Consider the following 24,647-nt stretch of genomic DNA (forward strand, 5'->3'; position numbering starts at 1 on the left):
ATAATTTGTTCACAACTGTTATATAATTATTTTGCATTTTCTTTCTTTAATGTTTACTTTGCTTTGTTTTGATTTTAAAGCGGCTGCTCAACAATTTTCTGACTTCGATTCGCGCCCATTGACCGATCTCAATCCACATTCGGCACTCTACAAATCACACATTTGGATGATTTCTAAGTGGGTCGCATGTTTGGCTCGTATCTGGGATCGGGGGTCTTTCTTTTGTGATTGTAGTACAACTACTGAGCGCGATTTGGTTAATCTTGCCCCGCTTTGCCCCATTTGTTGGCTTTTAGAAATGTTAACAAATTTACAGACTTATATTGTTATTACAATAATTGTGTATTTATATATATGTATATTAGTGGATTTATTTATATATGTATAGATGCATTATATAATATGCACTGAAAAGTGTCAACAGGATTGGGAGCTCTTCCCGCGACGCGCTGTGGGATTTGTGGGCGGGAAATGGGAAACGGAAATGGCAGTTAAAAGAGGAAAACCGGAAATATCATCTTGCCTTAACCTTAGGTAAAAACCGATTTCTCTAAAATTTGTCTTACTTTCTCGTTTACTATTCACGTTTATAATCGTATCTGCTCGCTATCCGTTTACTCCCTACTCCCTTTAATATCATTAAATATATATGGATTTTGCGGTTTTTGTCAGTTAAAGTACGAAAAAGTGCGCTAGTTTTCCCCTCGTTCAATGGCTAAAACGTGAAAACTCTTTGCTTGGTTTTTACGGTGTGTTACACACGTTTCGTGTTTAATTGCATTTGATTTAATGTTATTTAATAATTTTCGTTTGCTTTAGAATTTAAATGCTATAAGTAAATACCTGCCTGCCTGCCGCCTGCCTGACTTCCTGCAATTATTTGTTTGGTATTCTCCCACTGATTCCTAATAATTCGTCTGGTTTTCAGGTTTAAAATCTATTTTGGCCTTATCGCTTAGAATCAACTACACTACACTACAGTGAAACAGTTTTGCTTTTCGGATTAAAAACAAAAAAAAAAGTTTAAATGTAATGGCTAACATCGAGCACACACACACATACACACCAACATTCACACTGCAACTACTACTTAGTGAATAGAATTGGGTAGATCGTAGGTATACTTATATACAGAACAGGAGAACAGGACTTGCAACAGATTTTTTAGAGTGTTTACATTTCTTCAACTAACTTTTTCCGTCGAGTGTTAACTTTCGCTAATACATATATTACTTGTGCAAACTACAATGGGTGGTGGTGGGTGGAACGTACGGAGCGAGACAGCTAGATAGACAGAGACAGAGAGCTAGAGAGCGAACGAGACGGAGGATCGGAGAGTGTTTTTCGTGGCCTTTTGTGTGTGCGTGCTGCAATTTTTCAACATGGTTGAATTGGTATTTCGCCTTGTTTTATTTGCATCTGCACAGCAGAGAGAGTAAATGTGAGTTCTTACTTGTTGCTTGCTCTATTTTCCCTAATTTGCTGTTTGTTTTTGTTTGGTTGTGTTCCCAGCTGTGGTCAAAATAATAGTGTGGCCTCGCTGCACTCGCAGCACCGGAAATAGAAGCTGATTTTCAGCAGGGTGTCTACTAGGGTCTACTAGGGTCGTTTTACGTTTAAAATTTAGTTTGGAATACGCCTTTTTGAGTACATAAGTATGTATAAAATTGAAGATACAAATATCTCACGACTATACAACCCTTCAAATACATTCGTAAAACATAACTAAAATTATACATTTTATAATTACAATAAAATTTTATTCAATTTTCCAATCTCTAATGGCACTACAATTATTTCTTCCACAACTGATCCGTGTCTTATATTTTGTGTGGTATAACTATGTTAGTTTTGTATAAAATGTTTGTGTGTTTTCCGCTGTGCCAACAACTTTGGTGAGTTGTTCCTTTATTTTGTGTTTTAGTTTGTCTGTGTTTGGGTATTTGCAATTCGTTTAATGTATATATGTATGTATATATATATTTGCATGTTATATAGTTGTATATAAAAAGAGCATTTCGTTAATTTAACGCCTAATAAGGGTTTCCTTCTTTTGGTTTCTCCTTTTAAATGCAGTTATTGACCTGAACATTGTTTGTGGTTGTTGTAGATTAATTTATATTCCTTATGCTTGCTCTATAATAAACATGTAGGTATTTTATGTATTTTTATGTTTAAATGTTTTCTTGTTTATTATTTTGCTTTGCTGAATCCCTTTTAAAATAGTCGAACAACTTGGTATGGCTTCTTTTCGTTTTTTGTTATCGTTTTCTTTTATATTGCTTGAGTTAAGAATTTTCCTTTCTTGTTGGCTTTTGCTTGTTTTAAGTGTTAAACCTTTTAATGAATATTATGTTTTCTTTTGTGAAATTTGTTTCGTTTACGTTTTTTCTTGTTCTTTTCTTTTGTGCAGTGTTGCTTCTGGTTCTTCATACTTGGTTTTCGTTTTTTAGATTTCTGACGTCACAAAAATTTTACGTACGTGTCGCTGTGGTTGTTGTTGTGGTTCTCGCAACGGATTCTCAAACAAAAAAAATCAGCATAAATCGCTTATACAAAAAAAAGGTTAATAAATTAAAAATAACACACACACTCCATTTAAAAATTAAAAACTCCTCAAACAGCGATAAGCTGAGGCAAAGACGGACTTAGATTCTCGGGAATATTTGAACGAAAACTCGTTTGGAAATGTTCAGGAGCACCTAGTCACCTTTCGCCGACTGTGTCTTCGCTTTTCCACCGTTTTGGTTATTATTTTTGGGGTCGAGGCTTACGAACTGCCGTAAATAAATAGTTTTGCGCTTAGAACTAAATTCCACTTAACTTAGGCTTTTTTAAAATATACACGTATGAATAGTGGTCACAAAAAAGTTAATCGTAGTTTTCTACTATTTATATAACAATAGGCAACAACACAGGGCAGAGAACTGTTGTAGGTTGGGTGTACATGGCTTTATGCACAGCAGCGGTCAAGGCAATAGCACAATAAGACAGACTCGAAGTGCAGCGTGGTTCAGAATTCCAAGCAAGTCATTAGAAACGGGTTTGTAAATATTGCTTGTGATAAATGGCAATTAGGGAATGCCATATGGATTCGAAAGTAAAGGAGTGACTACAATGCGCTTTTGTTTCGACCGCTACCTTTGACACTGCAGCCCCTTTCAAGCAGCTTTACAACTTGAAACAATCAGAAGAGGTCGGTTTTTTACAATACAATCTGGGTGTACATATAAACTTGTATATATACATGTGTGTGTGAGTCGTTTTCGCACGCAAGTGAAAGGGAGAGAACGCTGGTGGACATGGACATGGACAGAGATAGAGATAGAGACAGACATAGAGTAAAGACGCGACTTAGGCTAAACATAAAACAGGCTGGGATCTCCGGATACCAATGCTCCAACAATGGTGCCGCTCCTTTTGCTCAACTGGGGGTTCACCGTCTCGTAATCGCTGTAGAATCCGCCACGTTAGCTTTCCATTTACCCCTCAACGCGTCCGCCGCCGGGAGCTGCCGTTTCTGGTGTCCTGGCGCGGATTGGACAATTCTTATGACGTCTCTAAAAATCATACCTTAAAGGTCTTCTCGCGTCGCTCCCGCTGTTGCTGTTGTTGCTGCTGTTGCTGCTGATCCCGCGTATGGTGATCCCGCTGGTGCTGGTGACTGCTGCTCCTGTGACCAGTTCCATTGGCGGGCTGCAGCATGGAGCTCATGGAGCCGGCGCTGCAGAGCGCTGAGGAGTTGACCTCTTCGCAGGCATAGCTGGCAATGCGGTGATCGCTCCGCGACCGCTCGCGATCGTGGCTGCGGTGGTGATCCTGACTGACAATCGGTGCACCTGCTCCTCCGTTTCTTTTGCTTGGAGCCGCCTGCTGCTGCGATCTGCGGTTGCCCAAACGCTTCAATTCGTAGTCCCTGGCATCGGCCACATCGAAAGTGGCTGCTCTTTGCTGACTTTGCTTGCCGTGCTTGGATGCAGAGCTAGTAGCTGCCGCTCCTCCACCCGTCGGACCGCCAGTTCCTCCTGCAACCGCATGCATTTCATAGGCCTGGGGGTAGAACTCATCGTACTCGTGCTCCTCACACAGATTGGCGTTGCAGGGCGCCTGCTGCTCCCGCTCTAGGTTGCGCTCCCTCTCTCGCTGGCGATGCTTCTTCGGTGGCAGGGGAACAGGCGCCTGGTTCTGCGATTGCGTCTGGTTTTGGGTATGGGTCTGAGTTTGTGTAGCCGCCGCCGCGTGCAGCGATGTGGATGATGCGCCTCGGCGCACCACATCCACACCGCCGCCGCAGCAGGCGCACTCCTACAACTCCGTCACCGAGTACAGATCGCTCTGGTTGCTTATGGCGGCTCCACCGCCAGTAACGCCTCCGCTGGCAGCAGCTACGCGTTCTCCCCGTTTCAGGGATCTGTAAAACAGCGCCTGCTGTTGCTGCTGCTGCTGCTCCAGCATTAGCTGTTGCTGCTGCTTCGATGAGAAGTTGTTGTTGTGCTGCCTTTGATAAAAGGCCTGCTGCTGCTGTTGCTGATGGTAGCTGCTGTCATAGGAGTGTTGCTTCTTCATGTTGCTGCTGGTTATCAGATGGCTGGGATACTGTTGCTGCTGTTCTATGTAGCTGCGGGCATTGTCCAAGGTCTCCGCCCTCCGCGGACGCTCCCGCTCCCGTTCTCGCTCCCTTTCGCGCTCCTGCTGCTGCTGCTGCTGTTGTTGTCTCAAGCTGGCTGACTTGGGCGGCAAGGTTTGCATATGATTGGCATTGCTGCTGTCGATGGCTCCACCGCGATTACTGTTTTTGTGCCGGTTCTTGGGCGGCAGTGTTGGTGGCTGCTGCGGCGAGATGGCAGCCGGTTGCAATTTCTGGGTTTGAGGACGCTGCAGCGAGCGATACTGTCCCAAGCTGGCGGCGCAAAGCGGCTGAGCGGAGATCTTTGACTGTTGTTGATTGGTGGGAATCTCGGGCAGCGGTTGGTTCACAATGGAGGCGGGATTTAGCGAGCGCTGCTGCGCACGCGGTGCGGCTGTGGGCAGCACCTCACTACTCTCGATGCTGTATACAGCCGAAGGGGGTAGAATGTGGGTGGTCGGTGGATGCAACTCCCTTTGATGCTGCTGCTGTTGCTGTTGCTGCAGCTCCCGCTCGCGCTGCTGCTGGAGGGCGAGCAGCTGCTGTTGTTGCTGCTGCTGCAGGGCCAAAAGTTGCTGCTGTTGTTGCTGCTCCTTGGCATACGAGCTGCCCACGCCCGTGGTGCCGGGAATTTCCGTAAACGTATTGACTATCTTTGGTTTGGGTGGAGGCGGAGGCGCCGGTTGTGGCGGAGCGGGTGGCACCATCTGCTGTTGCTGCTGTTGTTGGAGTTGCAGCTGTTGCTGCTGAAGCTGCTGCTGCAGTTGCTGTTGCTGCTGTTGTTGTTGCTGCTGCAGCTGTTGTTGCTGCTGCTGCTGGAGAAGGAACTCCTGAGGAATGCAGTCCGGCTGCTGGCAATAATCCTTTGAAACGGTGGCTATCGACGGCGTCTTGGCGCTCCTCAAGTTTGGCGAATGGACAGCTGGGGCGGCGGCGGTCGAGGGCGTGGCATTGACGGCGGACACGCCCTTGAGCGAGCCACCATAGCGACCCACATGCCGCAAGGTGGCACACTTGTTGGCACCGCCGGCGACGGACATAATATTTAGATTATTATTCTGACCCCTCACCGCCTTGGGGCCAATGCTTATGTACTTGGGGTCGAATCGATTGAAGCTGTTGTTGGTCACATCCCTAGGATCGCGATCGTCCACCATGTCGCCGTCCAATCCGTTGCCCGTGGAGCGGCAAATGCCCGCATTGGAGGTTTGAACGGAGAGCACCGACCGGATGGAGCTGCCCGTCGAGCGGGGCAGGGTGGCCGACGCAAAGATGTTCTTTAGCGTGCTCTGGCTTTGGTTCTGATTGATGAGGTTGCTCTGCTGCTGCTGCTGCTGGAGCTGCAAGTTCTGCTGCTGCTGCTGTGCTGTGTTGCTGCTACTGCCTGCATGGGAACTGCAGGCAAGCGAATCTCAGTAGAAGTCGTTAGACTCGAGCGTCTTACACTGCTTGCTGAGCGTCGCGTACTTTCCATTGTTGGGTCCCGGCAAATACGTCGCCGATTGCTGGTGGTGCGATGGAAGGCGTCCTAGCGTGTGGTGTCCTGACCTGAAAGTCGAAGTGTTTGGGTTAGTGCTCGGCCAATTTCAGTTGAGGAGGAGAGGTGGGTGATTTAGTTGAATTTAGTTAGCCTTTCATCATGGACGTTATGTTTGCTTTAACGGATATGCTGGTCTACAACTGTTGGAATATTTAAGGATGTCCTACGATTTCAATTAAAGATGAGTGTACTGTCCTAAGTCGCCTTAAAAAGGAACCTCTAAGTTAAAGAAAATCGGTTTCTAACCTTTTTGGCAACTTATATATATTATATATAAGTTAAATTAATTATGCCGAAACAAGCAGATTCTATTAGTATTTTTGATTAGTAAGGCGAGTATGTTGGTTTTAGGTCTTTGGTTACAGTGAAATCCAGCTTTGAGATCTGTATGTAGGTTGGGTCTGTGCTAGTGTCTTTGCGTAGTGCGAGTGCTGGTGTTCATTGTCGGTGTTCACATGCAGGTGCAGCACGACGAAAGGATCAGCGAAACAGCTAATAAACCAAAACAAAGGCCAAACAAAAACAAAGGTGAATAAAACTATAAGCAAACACGACTAACAAGGTCTCAACTAGAAGCGTAAATCAAAGGGTATGTAGTCGATCGTCTATTGATCAACTACGAGGAACCCGCTGCCCATATTCATGCTATTTCTTCTTTTTTAAAAACTAATCAAAACATTTTCTGACCGGACAAGGTAAGTATATTATGCTACGTTAACTAGGATAGCTATTGAATCTTGAGCAGCGAGTTGTAAAATAGGAAACGGGAAGGTACAAACGCATAAGGGAAAAGGAAGGAGGGGGATTCGGGATTCGAGCGGTTGGGGAATATCAACAAATCAAATGAAATCAAAGATCATGCCTTGTGCCATGCACCAAATCGTAGACAGGCGGCGGCGACGGCGATCGTTGGCCACTGCTGGCCACGCCCACCGCCGCTGCTACCGCCCCCGCCGCAGGGTTAGTTCTATGCTGTGTGTTGTTGTAGTGGTTGTTGCTGTGGCTGTAGTGGTTGCTGTACAGGTGGTTGTTGTGTGGTTGGTGGCTGTTGTGGTAACTGGTGGTGCCGTTGTTGTAAGTAGCGGTGGATGAGGTGTGGCTTGATTGAGATGAAGGTGATGCCAACCCTTGTCTCAGGCCCGCCGATCCGTTGCGGTACGGTCCCACGCCATTGTGTCCATTGGCGCCAACGCCTCCGCCAGCCCCTGCGCCTCCTCCAGATCCCGGCAAGGTACCCGAGCCGCCGCCCGACGACGCCTGCTGGTGGTGGAGCAACGTCCTGTTGATCGTCCCCGTGCTGAGCGGAGCTGTGGGCGAGATGCTCGCGCTCGGCGCGTTCGAGGCGGGAAATAGTGGCGCTGTCTCCGATTTGTCCGCGTCCAGCGTAGGCCTTTACAAATAGATACATAAATTTACAATAAGAAGGCCATCTTGATGGCGCAGATTGCCACGAAAGCCATCATACCGCTTGGTCAGATAGATCCAGGCGTGGGAGTCGGCGTACACGAGGATCGTCAGCAGGAAGGAGGTCAGCAGACCAGCCACCATCATCAGACTGAGTCCCAGTAGCCCGCCGCCGCAAAGTCCGCGCAGTGCCTCCTCGTAGTGCAGGTCGATCGTGCGGCGGTCCAAGGTGGCCGACAGCGTCGTCAGGTTGCGCAGGGTGATCTCTAGATCATTGTCCATTGCGTTCAGAGTGCGCTGGATGTCGATGTGTGGATATGTCTCCTGACTCATGCTGCAATAATAGATTTTGTATAAGTTTAGTTCCTAGTTGACTAAGAATTTATTAATATTCTTTAAGACTGCAATAGTTTCCCAAAGCACTCCAATCAAACGATTTCACTACTCACCGCTGCATATGCTCCACACTTTCCCTGGCCCGATCCACCAGGTCCCGGGATTCGTTCAGCCGCAGGATAAATCGATTGCGCGGTGTGCCGCAGTTTAGGAAATCAACATAGGGACTCCTCTGAGGATGGCAGACGAGATGGTAGCAATTAGTATACGTTTTAGAGGGAAGCATGTATCAATACCCACCATGCCCACCTGACGGCACATATAGTCGTGGGGTCGCATGCAGAAATCTCCGGCAGCCACACTGGAGGCCAGATAAACGCCAGCTAGCAGCCAGCAGATGATGATGCAGAACAGACCCGAGACGCTGAAGAAGATCAGGGTGCAGCGGGATCGCCTGGCCACGCCGATCACCAAAACCGTACAGAGCAGCAGGAGAACAGTGAGAAAGGCCAGGGTGGCTGGCCAGCGAATGGATTCGTAGAACTCACCGAGCTGAAAGAGATCAATGGGTTAGTTCGGAGGCATTTGCGACTAGGAGGATATTGGCTTACCTGAAGCAATCCCATTAGCGAGGTGTCGTTCTCGCTGCCCTTGGCCTTCATAAAGTAGTGAACCATGCTGTCCAGCGAGGCCACCGCCCGCGAAGTGTTCTCCGTGACCAGGCGCGACGTCTCAATGAGCAGCATGACCACCGTCTGGTTATATTGCGGCTTCTCCACCAGCTGCTCCACCTTGTGCCCAGCCATTCGCGTCTCCAGGTCGTGCTTGATGCTCTCCGTCTGAAAGTGAGCAACTCGTTATTTTCGTGCCAGTTGTATACAAATTACACCACCACTCTTTGGTTAATTTATTTAATTTAAAATTTAAAACTTATGAAGCGAGGTAAAATAATCAAATATTCCCATTCCCGATTTGCACAGGCAACTCGAGTTCAGCCCCCAAAAAGGAAAAGCAGTTCAAATGTTAATGACCAAATACTGGTGGATTGGAGACGAAGAAGGGACCCCTCCCGCTTCGTCCTGTGCTTTTCCACATGTCCTTTGCCCCTGTTTCTCAGTCTGGCACAAAGGACGCCAGAAGAAAAGGGAAAGAGGCAGAAATAGTTTCTATCGTAATACTTTGGCTTCCGCACTTGGCTGGGCGTTCATTGGGGGTCGGGTTCCAGGGATAGATGGCTCCACACACGCACGTCGCCAGCTGCAGCCACGCCCCCTCTGTTAAGAGTACCAACCCGCCCGCCCCGTTCGACCAGCGTCCTTTGTGCCTGGGATAATTAATAGCGTTTTACTCAAGAGTCGAGCAATGCCAGCCATCTGTTTGCCCCTCTTTTCTGGGAGAATCCCTTCTACGACGACGTCGTCGTCGTCGTCTACCTTTGATGCTCCTGGCTGACTCACCTTCCTCCCCTGCTCCACTTCAACCACCCAACCCCCAGCCACCCCAACCCTTAACCTTTTGGCTTATCGGCTCGTTTGCCCCGCCCACTCGCTCTCCTTCCCGTCTCTGTGTGTGTGTGTGTGTGTGCTGACAAAGTTTGTGAATAGCAAAGGCAAGAGCAGAAGCAAATGCAAAAGCTTTGGCCAGGACGACAGGAGGACACTTCCCCTAGTCCCATGTCCCACAGTCGCCTAGTCCCCTAGTCAGCCCCATTACCCACCCAGCGCGCACCGTGCTGTCCCACGTGGCCACGTAACTGTCAGCACAGCAGCCAGCTTTTAGGTTGATTATAATGAACAAGAATGAGCCAAATGGGCGGCTGCTTCGAATGGAACAGGAATAGGAATAGGAATGGAAATGGGATAAGGAACGGGAACGGGAGTGCGAATAGCGGGCGCAGAAGTTCATGCAGCCACGTTGAACTGAGAAAGGCCTAACGTAGCCGCTGGGCGTAACTTAGCCCAGTAAAAGACTCCACTTCAGACTTGCAACTCATATATAAAGAAGCAGGCAGCTCTGCAGTGCAGTTTGCTGGCTAAACTTGCCATCTTAATTAGTTGAAAAAAGAGAAACAGGAGGTTTCATGGCACACAAGCCAGCTCCTTTCTACGCATTATCTTGCGACTCGCAAATTTATGAACCACACTTACCTGTCGTTTCAGGGTGAGCACCAGACCCTCGACGCTCTTCCCGGATCCAAAGGCCTGCAGAAGTCCATTATGGAAATCATCGTTGCCGTACAAGCCTGCAAATGGAGCACAAATCGAAAAGCGGACATCAGTCAAGGAGCCAGATTAGTATGGCAGAGAGATGCGTCGATGGGCAGCCAAAAGATGCCAGAGATCAGGAGGGCATCAAAGATCAGGGCGAGATCAGCGCGGTGCAGGTCAGTGATGTAACGCGAGCCGCGGCACACATTTCGCCACTCCGATTCAATTAAGAGCTCAGTGCGCGGCTCTGCGGCTAATTAAATTATTATTTCATCGTTTGTGTCGCCGCCAGCCAAGCCACATCCACATCCCCACTCCCAGTGCGTCGGATGACGCATGGTCCTCCAGTTTTGGCTCCACTTCTTTGCGCTCCGCGACTTTGCATACGTGACCAGCCTGTGTGCTCCGCTCCATTGGCGATAAGTTGCGTTTTGGCTAATTGCCAATTGCCCACCGACTACAGTAGCGACTACCGACCACCGACAACCAACTGCCGCCAACACGCGATGCAACCGCAAAGGGATGCATGCGAACGTGCCTTGGCAAATGCAACTGCGGCGGTTCAACGCCCTTCGCCACGGCGATTCGGGGAAGCAGGACTCACCTAATCCGATGGCGGCGCAGGTCATCAGCGTGATGATGACCAAGGAGCAGCTCTGGCAGCGCTGGGCGCTCGGCTTCCTCTGGCGGCGATCGCAGCATCTGGTCAGCAGGTAGAGCAGCAGGCCCAGCAGGGAGCCGATCAGCAGACCAGCGGGAATGGATGCCAGGATGACCAGACTCTGTAAAAGTGCAAAAGGAAATGGAATGGTTCAGCTTAATCTTTGGTCTAAGTTCAGCAATCCTCAGCCTGATTGGACCAATCAGTTCCTACACATACGTGTGTACAATTCGCAGTGACAGCAGCATTGCACTGAAAGTTACGATTGCACCAGAATTGTTTGATCGGTCTCAATTAAAATTGATTTTATTGATATTGACATTGATTTTGTGGAACAGAATTCGATTGAACTATTTGAATAATGTGAAGGTGAAATCCCAATCGAGAAAGGGAGCACATACATACATATATTAGGATGGCACTGGATACTTTGGATACTTTGGATACTCGACGTTATTAATCAAATATCAAAGCATATCATATGAATGAAGCTCCAGAAGAGTTGACTATTGAATGAATCAACAAAGTCGTGTGCCATTTTTAATTAGAATGTATGCTTGCCATTCGGCAGACAGTTGTGTGCACATAACTCTCTATATAAAAATCAGTTTCGGTGAACTCCCACGTTCAAGGCTCTTTGCGCTGGACATTGGAGAAACTTTTAATTGAATAACTTGCAACTCGATGCCTTTTTGTTGGCACTGCAATTTGTTGTTAGTTGGCTTCATGGTCGAGTGTCCTTTGCAAGGATAATTTCTTTCTTGCTCGGCTCCGTTACCGAAATTAAATTGAGTTGGCCAATGTAGAGACACACAACACACAGCACACAAGACCTGGACCTGGACCTTCCTTACCTTTCTCTCTGGCCACAAAAAATGCCTTGGCTGGGCGGTAATTTCGTTGCTTGTCATTAAAAAAAGACGTTGTGTGCGATGTGTACTGCAGGCTTTGGGTTACCCGTCCGCGATAGGATATTGGATATTTCGAATTCGAACGAATGGCAAATGAGTCAGGCCACTTGAAACGTACATTCCAGTCGGTTTGAGTACTATAGAAGAGTCAAGTTCCAGTTTCACGATTCACGATTTCAGACTAAGCTCAGTGGCTAATGGAGTATACTTCGGGCGCCTCGAATGACGGGTAAACATTGCGAGCAAGTGAAAGACTCCATAAGGTTTATTTAAATGGCAGTTCCTGGGGAACCAAAGCTCCTACCGCCAATAAAAACTGGATAATCAATGCTGGCCAGTCATAGTTCGAGCAGCAATTCCCAGCCGTCAATCAGTTTTCAATAGCAATCGTAATCGGAATTGGAATTGGAACCGACACCGGACGCACCGCCATCCCCCACCCATTCCGACATGGAACATCCTCTCGAGTGCACTTTTCTCCTTTGCCTTCCTTGGCTGCGAGGCGTATTTATTATTTATTGCACTTGTGTCATGTAAATAATCATTAAAACTAGTTACAGTTGCCGTCGTCGTCGTCGTCGTTGTTGTAGTCTTGTAGCCTCGGCACATTTACTTGTCCTCCTCGCAGTTGAATGACCCTCGAGAAATGGCCCACCCACCCATCGCCCCCTTTCTTCCTTACTTCACTACACACCGGAAAAAAAGGAGTTATTTGTCTTGGAAATTCACTTGCGTGAGGGTTTAATATCTCTCCAAGCAAAACTAAATACTGGTGTGTGAATTAATCTTGTCATGTGCATTCAGACTTGCGGCCTTGCTTACTCTCCTTGCCAATTTCCCGGGCCATGCAATCTGCCAAGTGGAGCGAACATTTTGCTAACAAGCGAGAAACTAAACTACCCCCAGTACCAGCCCCATCTGGATCCATCCCCCTCTCCGAATCCGCCACCCCTCGCTGTGCAAATGCGGCGCTAAAAATGGCAAATATTACGCGCTGCCTTCGATGCTGCTCAAATTGAATTAAATCAGAGCAAATTGCCAGCACAAATAACCTTGAAGCTCTTGAAGTTGCCCCTCTGTAAGCCGACAACGCCACCAGTGGTATCTGGTAAATGGGCGCCCCCTCGCCAGTCCACATCCTTCGTTTAATTGAGTATTTCCCTGGTGCTCGTGAGTGTGAGTGCGAGTGTTCTCCATGGGAAGTGTGAATACTGCCACGGAAGAGGTGAAAAAAGCCAGAGGAGAGCGGGTGCTCGGGTGGATTCGATGAGGGGCTAATTGATTCCCATGTTTATTCACATGAATATCTAGCGCGATGCAAATATCGCAACAATTAACACTGCGAGGTATTCAAAGCAATGGAAACGCGACGAAAGATTCAATATGAACTGCTCTTGAGCTGGTATCGGCGCCTTTGGGGGATTCCAAAATAGGAACCAAAAACTTTCCACATAAACGGCTGCGGAACGCGATTCCCAGAACTTGGAAAAATAAACTCGAAGCTTTGTATAGGCGAGCATGCAGATACGATAACAAACCATGGTTTCCAAGAATGAATCACCTAAGGATATGATTCAGAAGCTATGATACCATGATGACATGGCTGTATGGTATCCATATCTCGAGTAGTTTACATGCAAAGAAAAAGAGTTCGGTTTCTTGAAAGTGTAACCAAGAAGTAAACTTTGAAATCGGGATTCGGTTAATAATGGGGGTTTTTCCATATCAGAAACACGTTGTGTTTATGAGAAAATTATCAGAGAAAAGTATTGGTCGATTTTTCCGGGCTGTGATCGAGTTTTCTCTTCGCGTGGGTGAGACTTGTTTTGGTTTACCGACACGCCCCCCTACCCCTCGTAGAATGTTCGATGATGGAAAACCAGTTTTCCGAGCCCAACTCCAACCAACATCCTGCCCCACCCCCCTCTGGACAACCAAGAAGCGCCCCTTTGGAAATGAGACAAACAGTTATAATAAATGCATAAATATAAAGCGATAGCGTCGTTTCCGCTTTGTCACCGCTCCACGGTTGCCTCTTCTCCTTCTGTCCGCATGTACCGCCCTTTTTTTAACATGCAGAAGATAAGGAGGGGCCATGGGGGCATGCAACCCGAGATTGCTGGAGGACCCGTCAAGGTTAGCCTCGATTTAGAGATAAGTAAAATGGCATTGCGCCCGGCTCCCGCTCAAATCAATCAAACAATATCGTTTCTTTTTTTTAAATACAAATATTTAAATACGATTATTCCTCCGAACTTTTCTTCGAGTGCGTCATGGGGACACACACACACACCCACACTCACACACAATGAACTCGACACAGACCAAACATAAAACCCAGAACCACGAAGAAATGCGAGTCGCTTGAGTCGCGAGTTCGCTCACTTCCCCCCCCCATCGGCAAACACGAAACCTATTGAATGAAAGCCAGGAAATTGGAGGAATCGGAAGGGGGAAGAAGTGTGTTGTCCGCCGTCGTCGACGTGGCATAATTTCGTATGCTAATGCAGCAGCGTTCCATGATGGATTTCCAATGTGCAGATCGTTGGGCCCCCTGGTCGTGATGATCGGCTAGTTCGAGCTCATTAACACGGATGAAATCAGCAGCCAGCAGCCGTGTGGCAGAGTCGCGTGCTGGCCCATTCACATGGGGGGATTCAAGAATCTGGCCTTGTATACCAGAAATACGAGATGCCCACGCAAAACCAATCTTACAGACAGACAGCCAAATGGAGCAGAAGAAAGGGGCCCGGAGAATTCCCGAATAGCAGCATGCAAAGACACACCATCGAGTAGATTTCTCTGCTAGGGCGGTGTAGGTGGGTGGATATATATAGATGGCCAGATGAAGGGGAGTGGACAAAGGGAAAAACAAAGGGAATGTTTCGCTTTTGAACTTGAACTTTGTTTACTCTAAGGCAGAGTAAAATCCGTTTAATGCTGCCAACTAAATAAGTGTGCATAGAATGGCGTCACTTTCTTATGTCATCTTGCAAAGAAAGCTTCGCGTTACACACGTTACTACACAATATGATTTCAGATCACAGTGATACAACGATTTTTGCTGGTTTCGAATTGAAAAACACATGGTACCACCAGATAACCCTAGAAGACCCTAGATAACCCTAGATTTCCATACGGAAATCGAACTCGTTTTGACTTGGGTGGTCCCAGCCTCTCGATGAATCTTTGGGTCAGCATCTTGAGCTTCTTCGATGGATGGACAAACAAAGTCGGTCCGAGTCGGTCCGAAAAGCAAATAAACAGCGGAAACAAGAAGAGCAGAGATGTGAGAAGCCACTGCAGTTTGGGGACACACCACGCTGCAAGATCCACTCCACTAGCAGTTGTTGTTTCGAGCCCTGTCAGTTCATCTAAATCCCATCCAGAGCCGAGTGCAGCAACTTTATGACGAGTCGTAAAAGAGGAATAAAGAAAACAAGCGAAAGATACAGATACAAAACAATCTGTAAAGTGGGCACACACATCTGGCTAATGTGAGGGCAGCTGTCTGTCAGTCAGCCCCGAAGTGGAAGTAGGAATCGGAATCGGAATCGTAATGGAAATGAAAATGGAAATCGCAGTCTGAATCCGAACATGAATCTGAGTCAGCCCGGTCCTTCGTCGGTTGCTTTTGTTATTACAACAGCAGGCGCGAGTCTATCGTGAGGATGCAGAAGGGCAAGGGATTGGGCAGCAGGAGTAGGCGACAGATTGCAGTTGCCATAGCCCGCAACGAAAGTCCCAGGCGTTGTGAAAGTGTTGACGCAGGCACAAAAGGTTGACAATCCGCCCGATATATTCAAAATGCGTATCCGTACATATGTACATATGTACGTACAAGCAATCTGCATAAAATGCATGCCATACATACATATATATATAGAGCAATCTCTGAACCGAGCGGAGTCGCTATGAATACAGGCCGGGAAGGCTGGGAAGATTAAGGAGGCCTGTGTGTGTTCTTTGTCATTTGCAAAATGGAAAAGCCAGGAGCTTTGGCCAAGCTTTTGCAAGTATGATTATTATGGCTCTGGCAAAATATGGAAAAAGATAAAGCAATCCGGGCATTCGAATATTCATCACTCCACTCGTTTTATTCTTGGTTTTAAGTTTTCAGTTTTCAGTTTTCAATCCATAAGCATGCGGATAATAGGTATAGGCTTGTTTTCCGCTTTGTTCGAGCGTACGGAGCACAGTCCATCCATCCGTTCTCGTTCTCCAGGCCGCGTTTAATTTTAACCCAATCTATGAATTCATCTGCCCATCTGATGCGGGCACTTCTCCCTGCAGTTCCCTTCCCGCCCAGAAGGGCGCTGCCCGCACTGCCATAAAATACATAGACACTTATAGCGGTGGGGTTGTGCCTTGTCTGTTGTCATCATCCGCGTACATATATGTACGTCCACGTCCGCGACCAGTTGAAGGTTGAACTGATCATCGCCATCGTCATCGTTATAATCTGTGCGACGAGTGGATTGACTGCGATTGCACGGAATGGGCTTGTGGTGATGCGTGGATAAGGACGAGCCGCGATGCTGCTCAAGGACCCACCGCCCTCGAGTGCTTATCGCATCCCAAAGTAGTCCGAAGTGATGTAAGTCTTCCCCGCTCCCGCCCGCCCCACAGCTATTGCTGTGCTCGCTGGGGCCAAAGGCTACAGCCGGAGCTCAAAGACCTGCCCCGCCAATTAGCCATCCATTGCCGACCCACACTGAAAAAAATCCGATAAATGAAGCATACAGCGGACATACTTACTACTACCATTTAAGCAGAGCAGTTGCAAATCTTCGATAATAGTTTAAAATACAAAAGCATATATATAGACCTTTTGCAGGTCCAAGAACTGTATCGGGTTTTTTTTTTTTCAAGTATACGGATGACTTTTGCTGACGCGCGTAAAACTTACGCCCCAAGCCCGGACCTCCTCTGTCAACCGTCCCCCACCCCCTCACAACCCACCACCCCATGGCAATCGTGGGGAGCAGTAGTGCAGCCTGACCTACATACATCCACGTCCACATTTACGTACAACTGCAACAGCACAAATCCGAAAAAGAAAAACCGAAGCCATGGCTTTGCCAGCTGACCTGAATTTTCGCACGCACACGATTTTCGCGCTGGAAGCCGGCATTTCCCAGCATCGGGAAAACGGAATGGAGAATGAAGAAATCAGCTAATTTTAATCAAATTTTCACGCTGCGATTTTAGCAAAGACCTCTCCTGGGCGTGGAGTGGGTAGTCGAACGGAGTAGCCCGGGACAGGAGCTCGCAATTTGCATATGTTGATTGCGAAGCCGGCTAAAAGGGCGTCGTCCTGCCTTGCCCCGCCCCCCGTTGAAAAATAGTACGTAATGCGGTGAGGATACAAAGCAGATAAGAAGGAGGACGAGCAGGAGGAGGAGGAGGAGGAGGAGAAGGAGGATGCGGATGATGACGATGATCGGCTGGTCTGGCAAAGAAACAAAGGAAGAATAGGGGGAATAACAAGGGAACAAGGCCGAAAGGAAGCCGGAAGTGTGCAGCTGCCGCTCACCCCACACCCTCCAGTTCCCTTCCAGCCGTTCCGTGTCGTTCCCACACCACCAACACCACCACCCCCACCCCGCCCTCTTTGCATGGCCAGAGGCACATGGAGCGCACATGGCAGGAACGATTCGGTAGCGAAACCAGCTAGAGTCGCTCTTCCACAACAGAGCAGAACAGAAACAGAAATCGGGTCCCTCTCGCACGAGAGCGGAGAACAAAAATCGGGAGACTGCACTACGGAACGACTGGCAATGGGCCGACTAGAGGCGGGGCAAAACGAACGAGCAAGAAGAGGAATAGGAAGAGCGGTGGAAATTGAAATTTATCCACGCGTTTTTCTCGCCTTTGTATCGTGTGTCTCGTCTCGTGTATCCTGCGCTCGATGCCGCATGTCCTAGTCCCATGCAACTGCAAGCGGAACAAACCCCGAGGGCAGGTAAAAACCAGGCGGAAAGGAGGCAATTGTAAGGGGGAAACCCAGGGAGAGGCAACAAAGGGCATAGTACAGCACACGAACCCACCCACGCATCAAATTCCCAAATAGACACGGCGGTACGGGAATCCGAATCTCAAGTGGGTATGCTCGAGTTCCGCTTAAGTGGTACTTGCGACTGGGATTGGTGTCGCAGGCGCAGGAGGAGCCGATTGCAAGTAGTGCCCACACAATAATATGCAGTCGGGGGTCCGAACTATGGAATCTCAGATGGGGTACTTGGCATTTGTTTACAACTACGAGCAGAGTGGGAGAGTGGGAATGCCTTTGGAGTGGCGCTTGTGTTTATCAATTAGGATCGAGTAGCCAGCTGCATTCCCAATAGCACTAATTTATTGCAGAGTACGCACATATTAAATGTGAGGTTCCCCGCCTTAGCCACATATGACTCATTTACCTACCGCCTCTTAACCCAAATTGTTTTCCACTTCTATGCCCAAAGTAACCGTTATCGGCAGTTTCCAACCGCCAAAGGAGAAGATGCAATCCATATGCCCTGGTGGTCAGACGCAGAGTAACAAAGGGTAAGAGATCTCTGAAGGATTGCATGTGCCATTCGAACTGGGTGTCTGGATCGAAATGGTGTGGGAAAGAGTGGGAAATCGCGGCGGTAAGGAACTCTGCCTGAGCATTGGGAACGGACTGGACGGGTACTCACCTCGAGGTAAACATCGCTGTCCGGATTGAAGGTGTCGTTAACCCGACGGAATGTGTAATTCACGTGCGGAATCGAGTGCAGGATTTTGACGAGAATGCTCGGCTGTTCCATTTTTGTTGCTATATGTTGCTGTGCTTAGTTGTTGTTGTTGTTGGTGCAGTTGCAGTTGCAGTTGTAGTTGCAGTTGTAGTTGTGCGGCTGCCTCGAAACACACACACACATGTACACTCGCGTTGCCACAAAGGAATATAAATGCGCTCTCTCTTTAATTTGTTGCTGCTGCTGCTCGCGAAGCTGTTGTCGTTCTAGTTGTTGTTGCTGCTGAGGGGGAGGGTTCTCTTGGTGGGAGTTTCTCTAAGTGTGGTATTGTGTCTGTCAGTGAGCGTGCGTGCGTGTGAGTGTGTGTATTTGTGTGCGTCTGCCAGCGAAGGACGTCGCTGCTTCTGACGTCACAGAACGCCGCCGCCGCTGAGAAAGAGAGAGCCGCTGCTGCAAGAGAGAACAAGGACCGTTAGCAGAGCGTGTGTGCGGGGGAGAGTCCTGCCGAAAAAACTGGAAAAAAAAAGAACAAAAACAACAACGCATGCTCTCACTCCTTTTCTCTCTGTGTTTTAAGCGCGTCCTGCCCGTTGCTCTAAATTTTCACTTTCACTTTTCACCCAAACAAAATATAGAAGAAAATTCGTCAAATCGAAAAAAAATATGCACACACACATGTAAACAGCGCTGCAATTTGCAGCCGTTGATTAAAAAAAAAAGATATGGTATACTACTAAGTAGTATGCTCTCAAGTCACGCGGCTTACATTCGGCACATTTGATTCAAGCCAATTGCATTCGCCAGATTTTTCAAATTTGTTGATTGGATTTTCACTGCAAGACACCGCGGTCGGGGTTTTAGCTCGATTTAGTAGCCGTAAGTCGGGCGTTCAGGGCGTTGTTTCATTTACCGTTTCGTTTCAAGCCGCGACCCGTTTCGTTTCCGGTATGTTCCGATTCGCAACCTCCTCCTGCTACTCCTTCTCCAACTTCTGCCGTCTGAGGTGCTTAGGAAATATATCAGAACATCATCCTGATAAACGGGGCTTTCCCTGCCGCAATCTGGTTAGATCCAACGGATATATGTTTCCAGCCCGGCGATTGCGGAAACGAAGCCTCTGCCTCTGTCGAGTTGAAAATTATTCGAGATTCGGATTCGATTCGGTCCTGCGATGACAACCGTCGCGCGGTTCACAGTGCAATAACAAAGAGAGTACGATTCGCGGTTGCTTAAATAGACTTTTCTGACAGCGAGAGAGCCGCCACGGAAGAGAGTAGCGGATAGAGAGAGAGAGAGTAGGGAGAGCACAGTTGCGTCAACTCAGCGATTTATCCGTCAAATGTTCAGTTTTAACATGCAATGCATTAACTTTAGATGGGCGAGGGAATTTTTTATATTCTAGCTAATATTCAGTTCAAAATATCTAAGAGGAATTTGTGCATCTCTTCCCAAAAATTATTAAAATTATACTAGAATTTAATTTAACAAAACGTTGGTTTATATTTTATTTAGATTTTCAACTTTAATAGGCATGTCTGCTCTCCTATAAATTGCCATCACTAACAGAGCAGGGACCTGCGCCGCTCATTTTGCTCAGAGAGAAAAGAGTGGCTTACAAACAAGGCGATGGCGACTTCTGGATACCCTGAACATAATGTAGAATGTATTTAGAAGAAACATGTCCACAGGCAACTAACGGCTATCATGAGATGCAATTATTTTACTACGGAAGAAAGCAGAAGTATATATGATAAATCAGCAGAGGCTTTCGTATGCATACGCCCTTGCAGTGGCTGGAAGGGTATTCTCTACTCTGGATAATGGGAATGGGAAGAACACGATAAAGAGAAGGCGCAAATGGACAGTTGTAGAATAGATACGGAGTCCGAGAAGTAAACAAGCTGAAGGAAAAGCTATCGATAACGATATCGAACTCACTTGCACCCAACTCCAAATTCAACTTCCAAAGTGCAATTGCAAGCTGGTTTTCGGCTCGCAGCTCTTTCTGCTGATTTTTCAGTTTTAAATGTGTGCCAGTTGCCTTCCTCTTTTGTTTTTTTTTTCCATTCTCTGCTTCCATCAAAGTCAAGCAAAACGAGTTTGCCAGTGGAGTGGAGACACACAATGGCGACAGCAACTAACAAGAATAACCACTAAATATGGGGTCACCGGGGGGGTGGAGCATTAGATATTCAGCTCTATGCGCTATTAAAATTACATTTAGCAGCAACCTGTATTGCTAGTAAATGCGTGTAAGTTTTTCTCTGAATAGACGGGAGCGCAGCTCTAGAGTCTAGCCAATCTTGACTGCTTCTTCTGTTAGAATGGCTTTAATTTATATAATTTCAACCGCAGACTGAGCAGATTCACTGGATACGTTGCCCCTTTTTATCGGCGTGCACGTTACGACTATTAATATTGGACATTTGTTCAATAGCGCCGACTTGCTTCTCGGTCGCTCTTTTGTAGCATTAATGATAAAAGACAAACAAGCACATTCGCTTATCAATGTGACGGGGAGGGGGGTGGGGGGCTGTTTGTGTGTGAGTTAAAACTTCGAGTGTGAAAGGAGTACCAAACTTGAACTTGCTTCGCCGCAAGACTTTTTATTTAAAACAAAAAATAGGTAAACAACATAACGGCATAGAGAGAAAACACACACTGCACTCACACTCACACACGAAGAACGAGTGCTTCGAAGGTTTTCGGTTTTCGATGCTTGCACGACGCCGTCAATTCGCTTTAAAGCCCTCGCACAGCTCGAATCTTTAGTCCCCGATCCACCGCACAAATCGGTTTGGCTTTACATGTTCATTCGCACAAGAACTTCTGGGCCTAAAACACGAGAAACACGAAAACACGGGAAAAAAACGCAGTTCTGTTAGAGCTGGAAATAAAATCGATGCCTATCGAATACTATCGCTGATAGCAGATAGGTGGCAAGAATCTAATATTTGCAGCCCTGATTCTTTTCTCGGCTGTGTTTAGCAGCTGCTCGAACCAATAAATACACTATGCAGAATTTTGAGCACCAATAAATATTTTCTCAACAGATGGCTGCACTGTTCCTCTTTCAAATAATTAATTGTTAAGCCCTTTATTTAACGATTTACAATGGTCTACAAATGCTATTTTTATAAGAAAAAGTAAAGACTTTAATAATAACACGATTACTATAGCTAAAATACAATTATAATACAATTATTGTAGAAGAAGGTGTACACAAGGCTTATCGGCCCTTGAAGAACCTGGCCGTGCGCGCTTGTACTGCTCCGAAGCCACCATTCGCGGCGTTCGACTCCACGATGTGGCGGGAAATCCACTTCGGCAGTTTGCCGCGTATCTTCGGATCCGCAAACCGCTTATCCAGCAGATATACGCAGGCATAGTCCTTGATGTGGCGCACTGCCCGTCCTATGCACTGGTTGACAGCCTTCACGCAGAGATTCTCGTAGTATTCGTTGCCCGCGCCCGGTCCCAGTTTCTCGTCCAGGTGCAGCATTCGCTGGCGCAGCTCCGGCGACTGGCTGTTGGAATACGGCAGGCCCACTACGAGCACTGCTCTGCCCAGATCGTCAGCGAAGTTCAGGCCCTCGGAGAGCTTTCCTCCCACAACACTCAGGAGGAGGGCTCCACCCGAAGCAGGTCTCTTAATGGCCAGCGCATAGTTGTCCAGGAGCTGCTCGGCCGATCCGGAGACCTCACGAAACACGCTTTTTCTGCAGCTAATATTCTCGAGGGTGCCGGTCTGCTCCAGGTACTTGTAGACCTTGTCCAAATACTCGTAGGACGGCAGGAAGCAAACCACTCCGCCCGGCACCACCTGGCACAGATTTCGGAGAAGCATTGAGAGCTCCCGGAGCTGGAGTGGAGCCATCAATTAGGGAGCAAATATGGAAGACATATCAAAAGGAACCCACCATTTCTGCACTGGCTCTATGAGCGAACTTGAAAGACAACGGAGCACCGCTGGGGCCATTGCATATCACAAAGGGCAAGACCGCGTCATCCGCCACCACGTGGTTGTAGAAACGCTCGACCAAACGATCCTGGCAACCTGTAAACAGCTGCTCTTTCAGCTCCTGAGTGGGCTGCATGGTTCCGCCAGCGATCACAATCTACCGAGTATTGCAATGTGATTAGAAGATGCATACATATATAATGGATTTGCGTAGCTCACCGCTCTGGCTTCCGCAACGATGTCGGCGAATTGCTCGGCGGGGTCGAGAAGTATGTACTTCAAGGTTCCCCCTACGGGATCCAGCAAAATCCTGCCATCCTCAGCATTGCTGGTGAGGGTTTCCAGAAATGCCAGCAATGGTCTGATGGGCGAAGGAGCTACTTCATGGACCGGCTTCTTCGGTGGCTTCTGCTGTTCTTGTAACTCCCCCGCCTTATCTTCCTTATTGATGTCTTCCACTTTCCTTTTGACCGACTTGGGTTTCTCCTTCAGCTTTTGCTCGCTGGCCAATCTCTGGAGGATCAGACTCCTCGCCGTTGACACAGGGGGTTGATTCTCACTGGGTCGTGGTTCCCGCTCCATTCTATCCGCATGTCCCTGTACTTTCCTCGCGAAACGAGTGCGAGCGCAAAAGTCCAGAAGATCGCACAGATCGATGTTGAAGAAGTCACCCTCGGCGGTTAGTTCATAGGTGCGCATCATGCTGGAGCCGTTGGACTGCGATTCCATGCGCTGATCTAGAATCTTAAGCAATCGGCGAACAATGAAGATGATTTGGTTGATTTTCAGTAGATTCTTGGTGGCGAAACGCTTTTGGAAGTGCTCCTTATAGCCGGATATCTGCACCTTGGCCCGCTCCAACTGCTGCCGGTTGATTTCGGAGCCGTGCAGCTGGGCCACGCTGTCCAGTAGGTTGTGAGCCTCATCTACTATGACGATGGACCCCTTAAGGCTTATACCCAGTTGAGTACGGGCGGACTTTTGGAGCAGCAGTTGATACGGCAGTAGTATAAGTTGAGCGTGCTCCACAGCGGATCTTGAGGCGTAATACGAGCAGCCACCGCAGGCGGTCCCCTCATTGGCCAGCTCCTCAATGTCCAGCGGTTCGGTCAAAGCCAAATCCCTGAGGGATTCCACCAGGGAAGCCGCTTTAAACGGGCATCTACTGTTGGTCTCTGCAGTTAGCCGACTTTTTTTGCTGGGATTGGGGCGGGCTTTCTTGGTAGCCATATCCAGGCACCGCTCGTTCATCAGGCCCACATGCTTCAGCTTCCGGACTGCGGGATTCCCGCACAGCTGCTGCCGCGAGCCCAGCGAAATGCACCTCACCGACTGGCCATGAGGTGTTTTCCGCAGTTCTGTCACAATTTGTGCCAACTGCGAGTGGGTGCGGCTGCAGAAGAAAATTTGAACAGGGCGATAGCGGTCTTCGGCTGCTTCCTGCGGTCCATCGGCGGTTTCGTGCTCTGAATCCGAGTCGGATTCAGGATCCAGGTCCTTCTCTAGTTCCTCAAGCTTGCCTGGGTGCACTTTTCCTTGCCGTTTATGCTTTTTGGCCCCTTTCCTGATCTGCTCCAGCTGCTGCTCTTGTTTGTCCAGCAGAGCCTGCAGGTGTTGCAACCTGAGGAGCTCCGCCCGCTGTGCTCTGGACTTTCCCTGGCTCTCCAGCCAGTCGCTCGTCTTCTCGCTCTCCTCCTCCAGTTCAGCCAACTCCTGTTCCACTCCGCGAATCCTGGCCAGCATTTCCGTGCGCACCAGCTCCTCGTGCCTGGCCAGCCAGGTGAGGGCGCCGCAGGTGAGGGTGAGGGACTTCCCCGTTCCCGTTGGACTCTCGAATATGCCCACCTGGCCTCTCTCGAGCACCTGGAAGAGCTCCTGCATCAGCTGCTCCTGGATTTCGTACGGTGAGTACGGGAATCCGAACTCATGTGCGGCTGGCGTGTCCAGCCGCTGGTTGGGCGTGTACTGGGCCATTTTCGAGGTGATTTATATCCTTATTTCACATTTCAGAGTCAAAAGAGGCAGAAATTGCAAAATGCCAAGACAAAACGACGCGCCAAGAAGAAGAAGAACAAAAATGGGCTAACGCGTTGGCGAAGCGAATTCAAGTAAGTGATGGAACACAATGGCGGTAATGAATACGATATTCAAAATAAAATATTGTTATTTTAAATACATCTTAAGTGAATGCTTAAAAACAAATGGAATCATAAGCTCAGCCAATAATATTTTTAAACGTATTTAAATGCTGTGCTCTTGTCAGAAATCTTAAAGATCCGTA

General features: G+C 48.0%; 2 protein-coding genes across 2 annotated transcripts; both read right to left on the reverse strand.

The window, feature by feature from the left end:
• Positions 1-45: 45 nt before the first annotated feature.
• Positions 46-18,477, reverse strand: LOC117148257 (AF4/FMR2 family member 4). Its single transcript, XM_033315562.1, is given in 9 exon segments — positions 46-6,175; positions 7,030-7,557; positions 7,633-7,905; positions 8,021-8,139; positions 8,208-8,459; positions 8,519-8,746; positions 10,055-10,149; positions 10,719-10,896; positions 18,367-18,477. Coding segments are annotated over 9 exon segments (4,392 nt in total). The 3' UTR covers positions 46-3,567.
• A 3,059-nt stretch (positions 18,478-21,536) lies between these two features.
• Positions 21,537-24,437, reverse strand: LOC117148258 (ATP-dependent DNA helicase DDX11). Its single transcript, XM_033315563.1, has 3 exons — positions 22,586-24,437; positions 22,326-22,523; positions 21,537-22,267 (listed from the first exon to the last, which is right to left on the reverse strand). The coding sequence occupies exons 1-3, from the start codon at positions 24,338-24,340 to the stop codon at positions 21,635-21,637; spliced, it is 2,586 nt and encodes an 861-aa protein (XP_033171454.1). The 5' UTR covers positions 24,341-24,437; the 3' UTR covers positions 21,537-21,634.
• Positions 24,438-24,647: the final 210 nt, after the last annotated feature.

The sequence above is a fragment of the Drosophila mauritiana genome, chromosome X, assembly GCF_004382145.1.
Source record: "Drosophila mauritiana strain mau12 chromosome X, ASM438214v1, whole genome shotgun sequence".
In the NCBI taxonomy this organism is placed as follows: Eukaryota; Metazoa; Arthropoda; class Insecta; order Diptera; family Drosophilidae; genus Drosophila; species Drosophila mauritiana.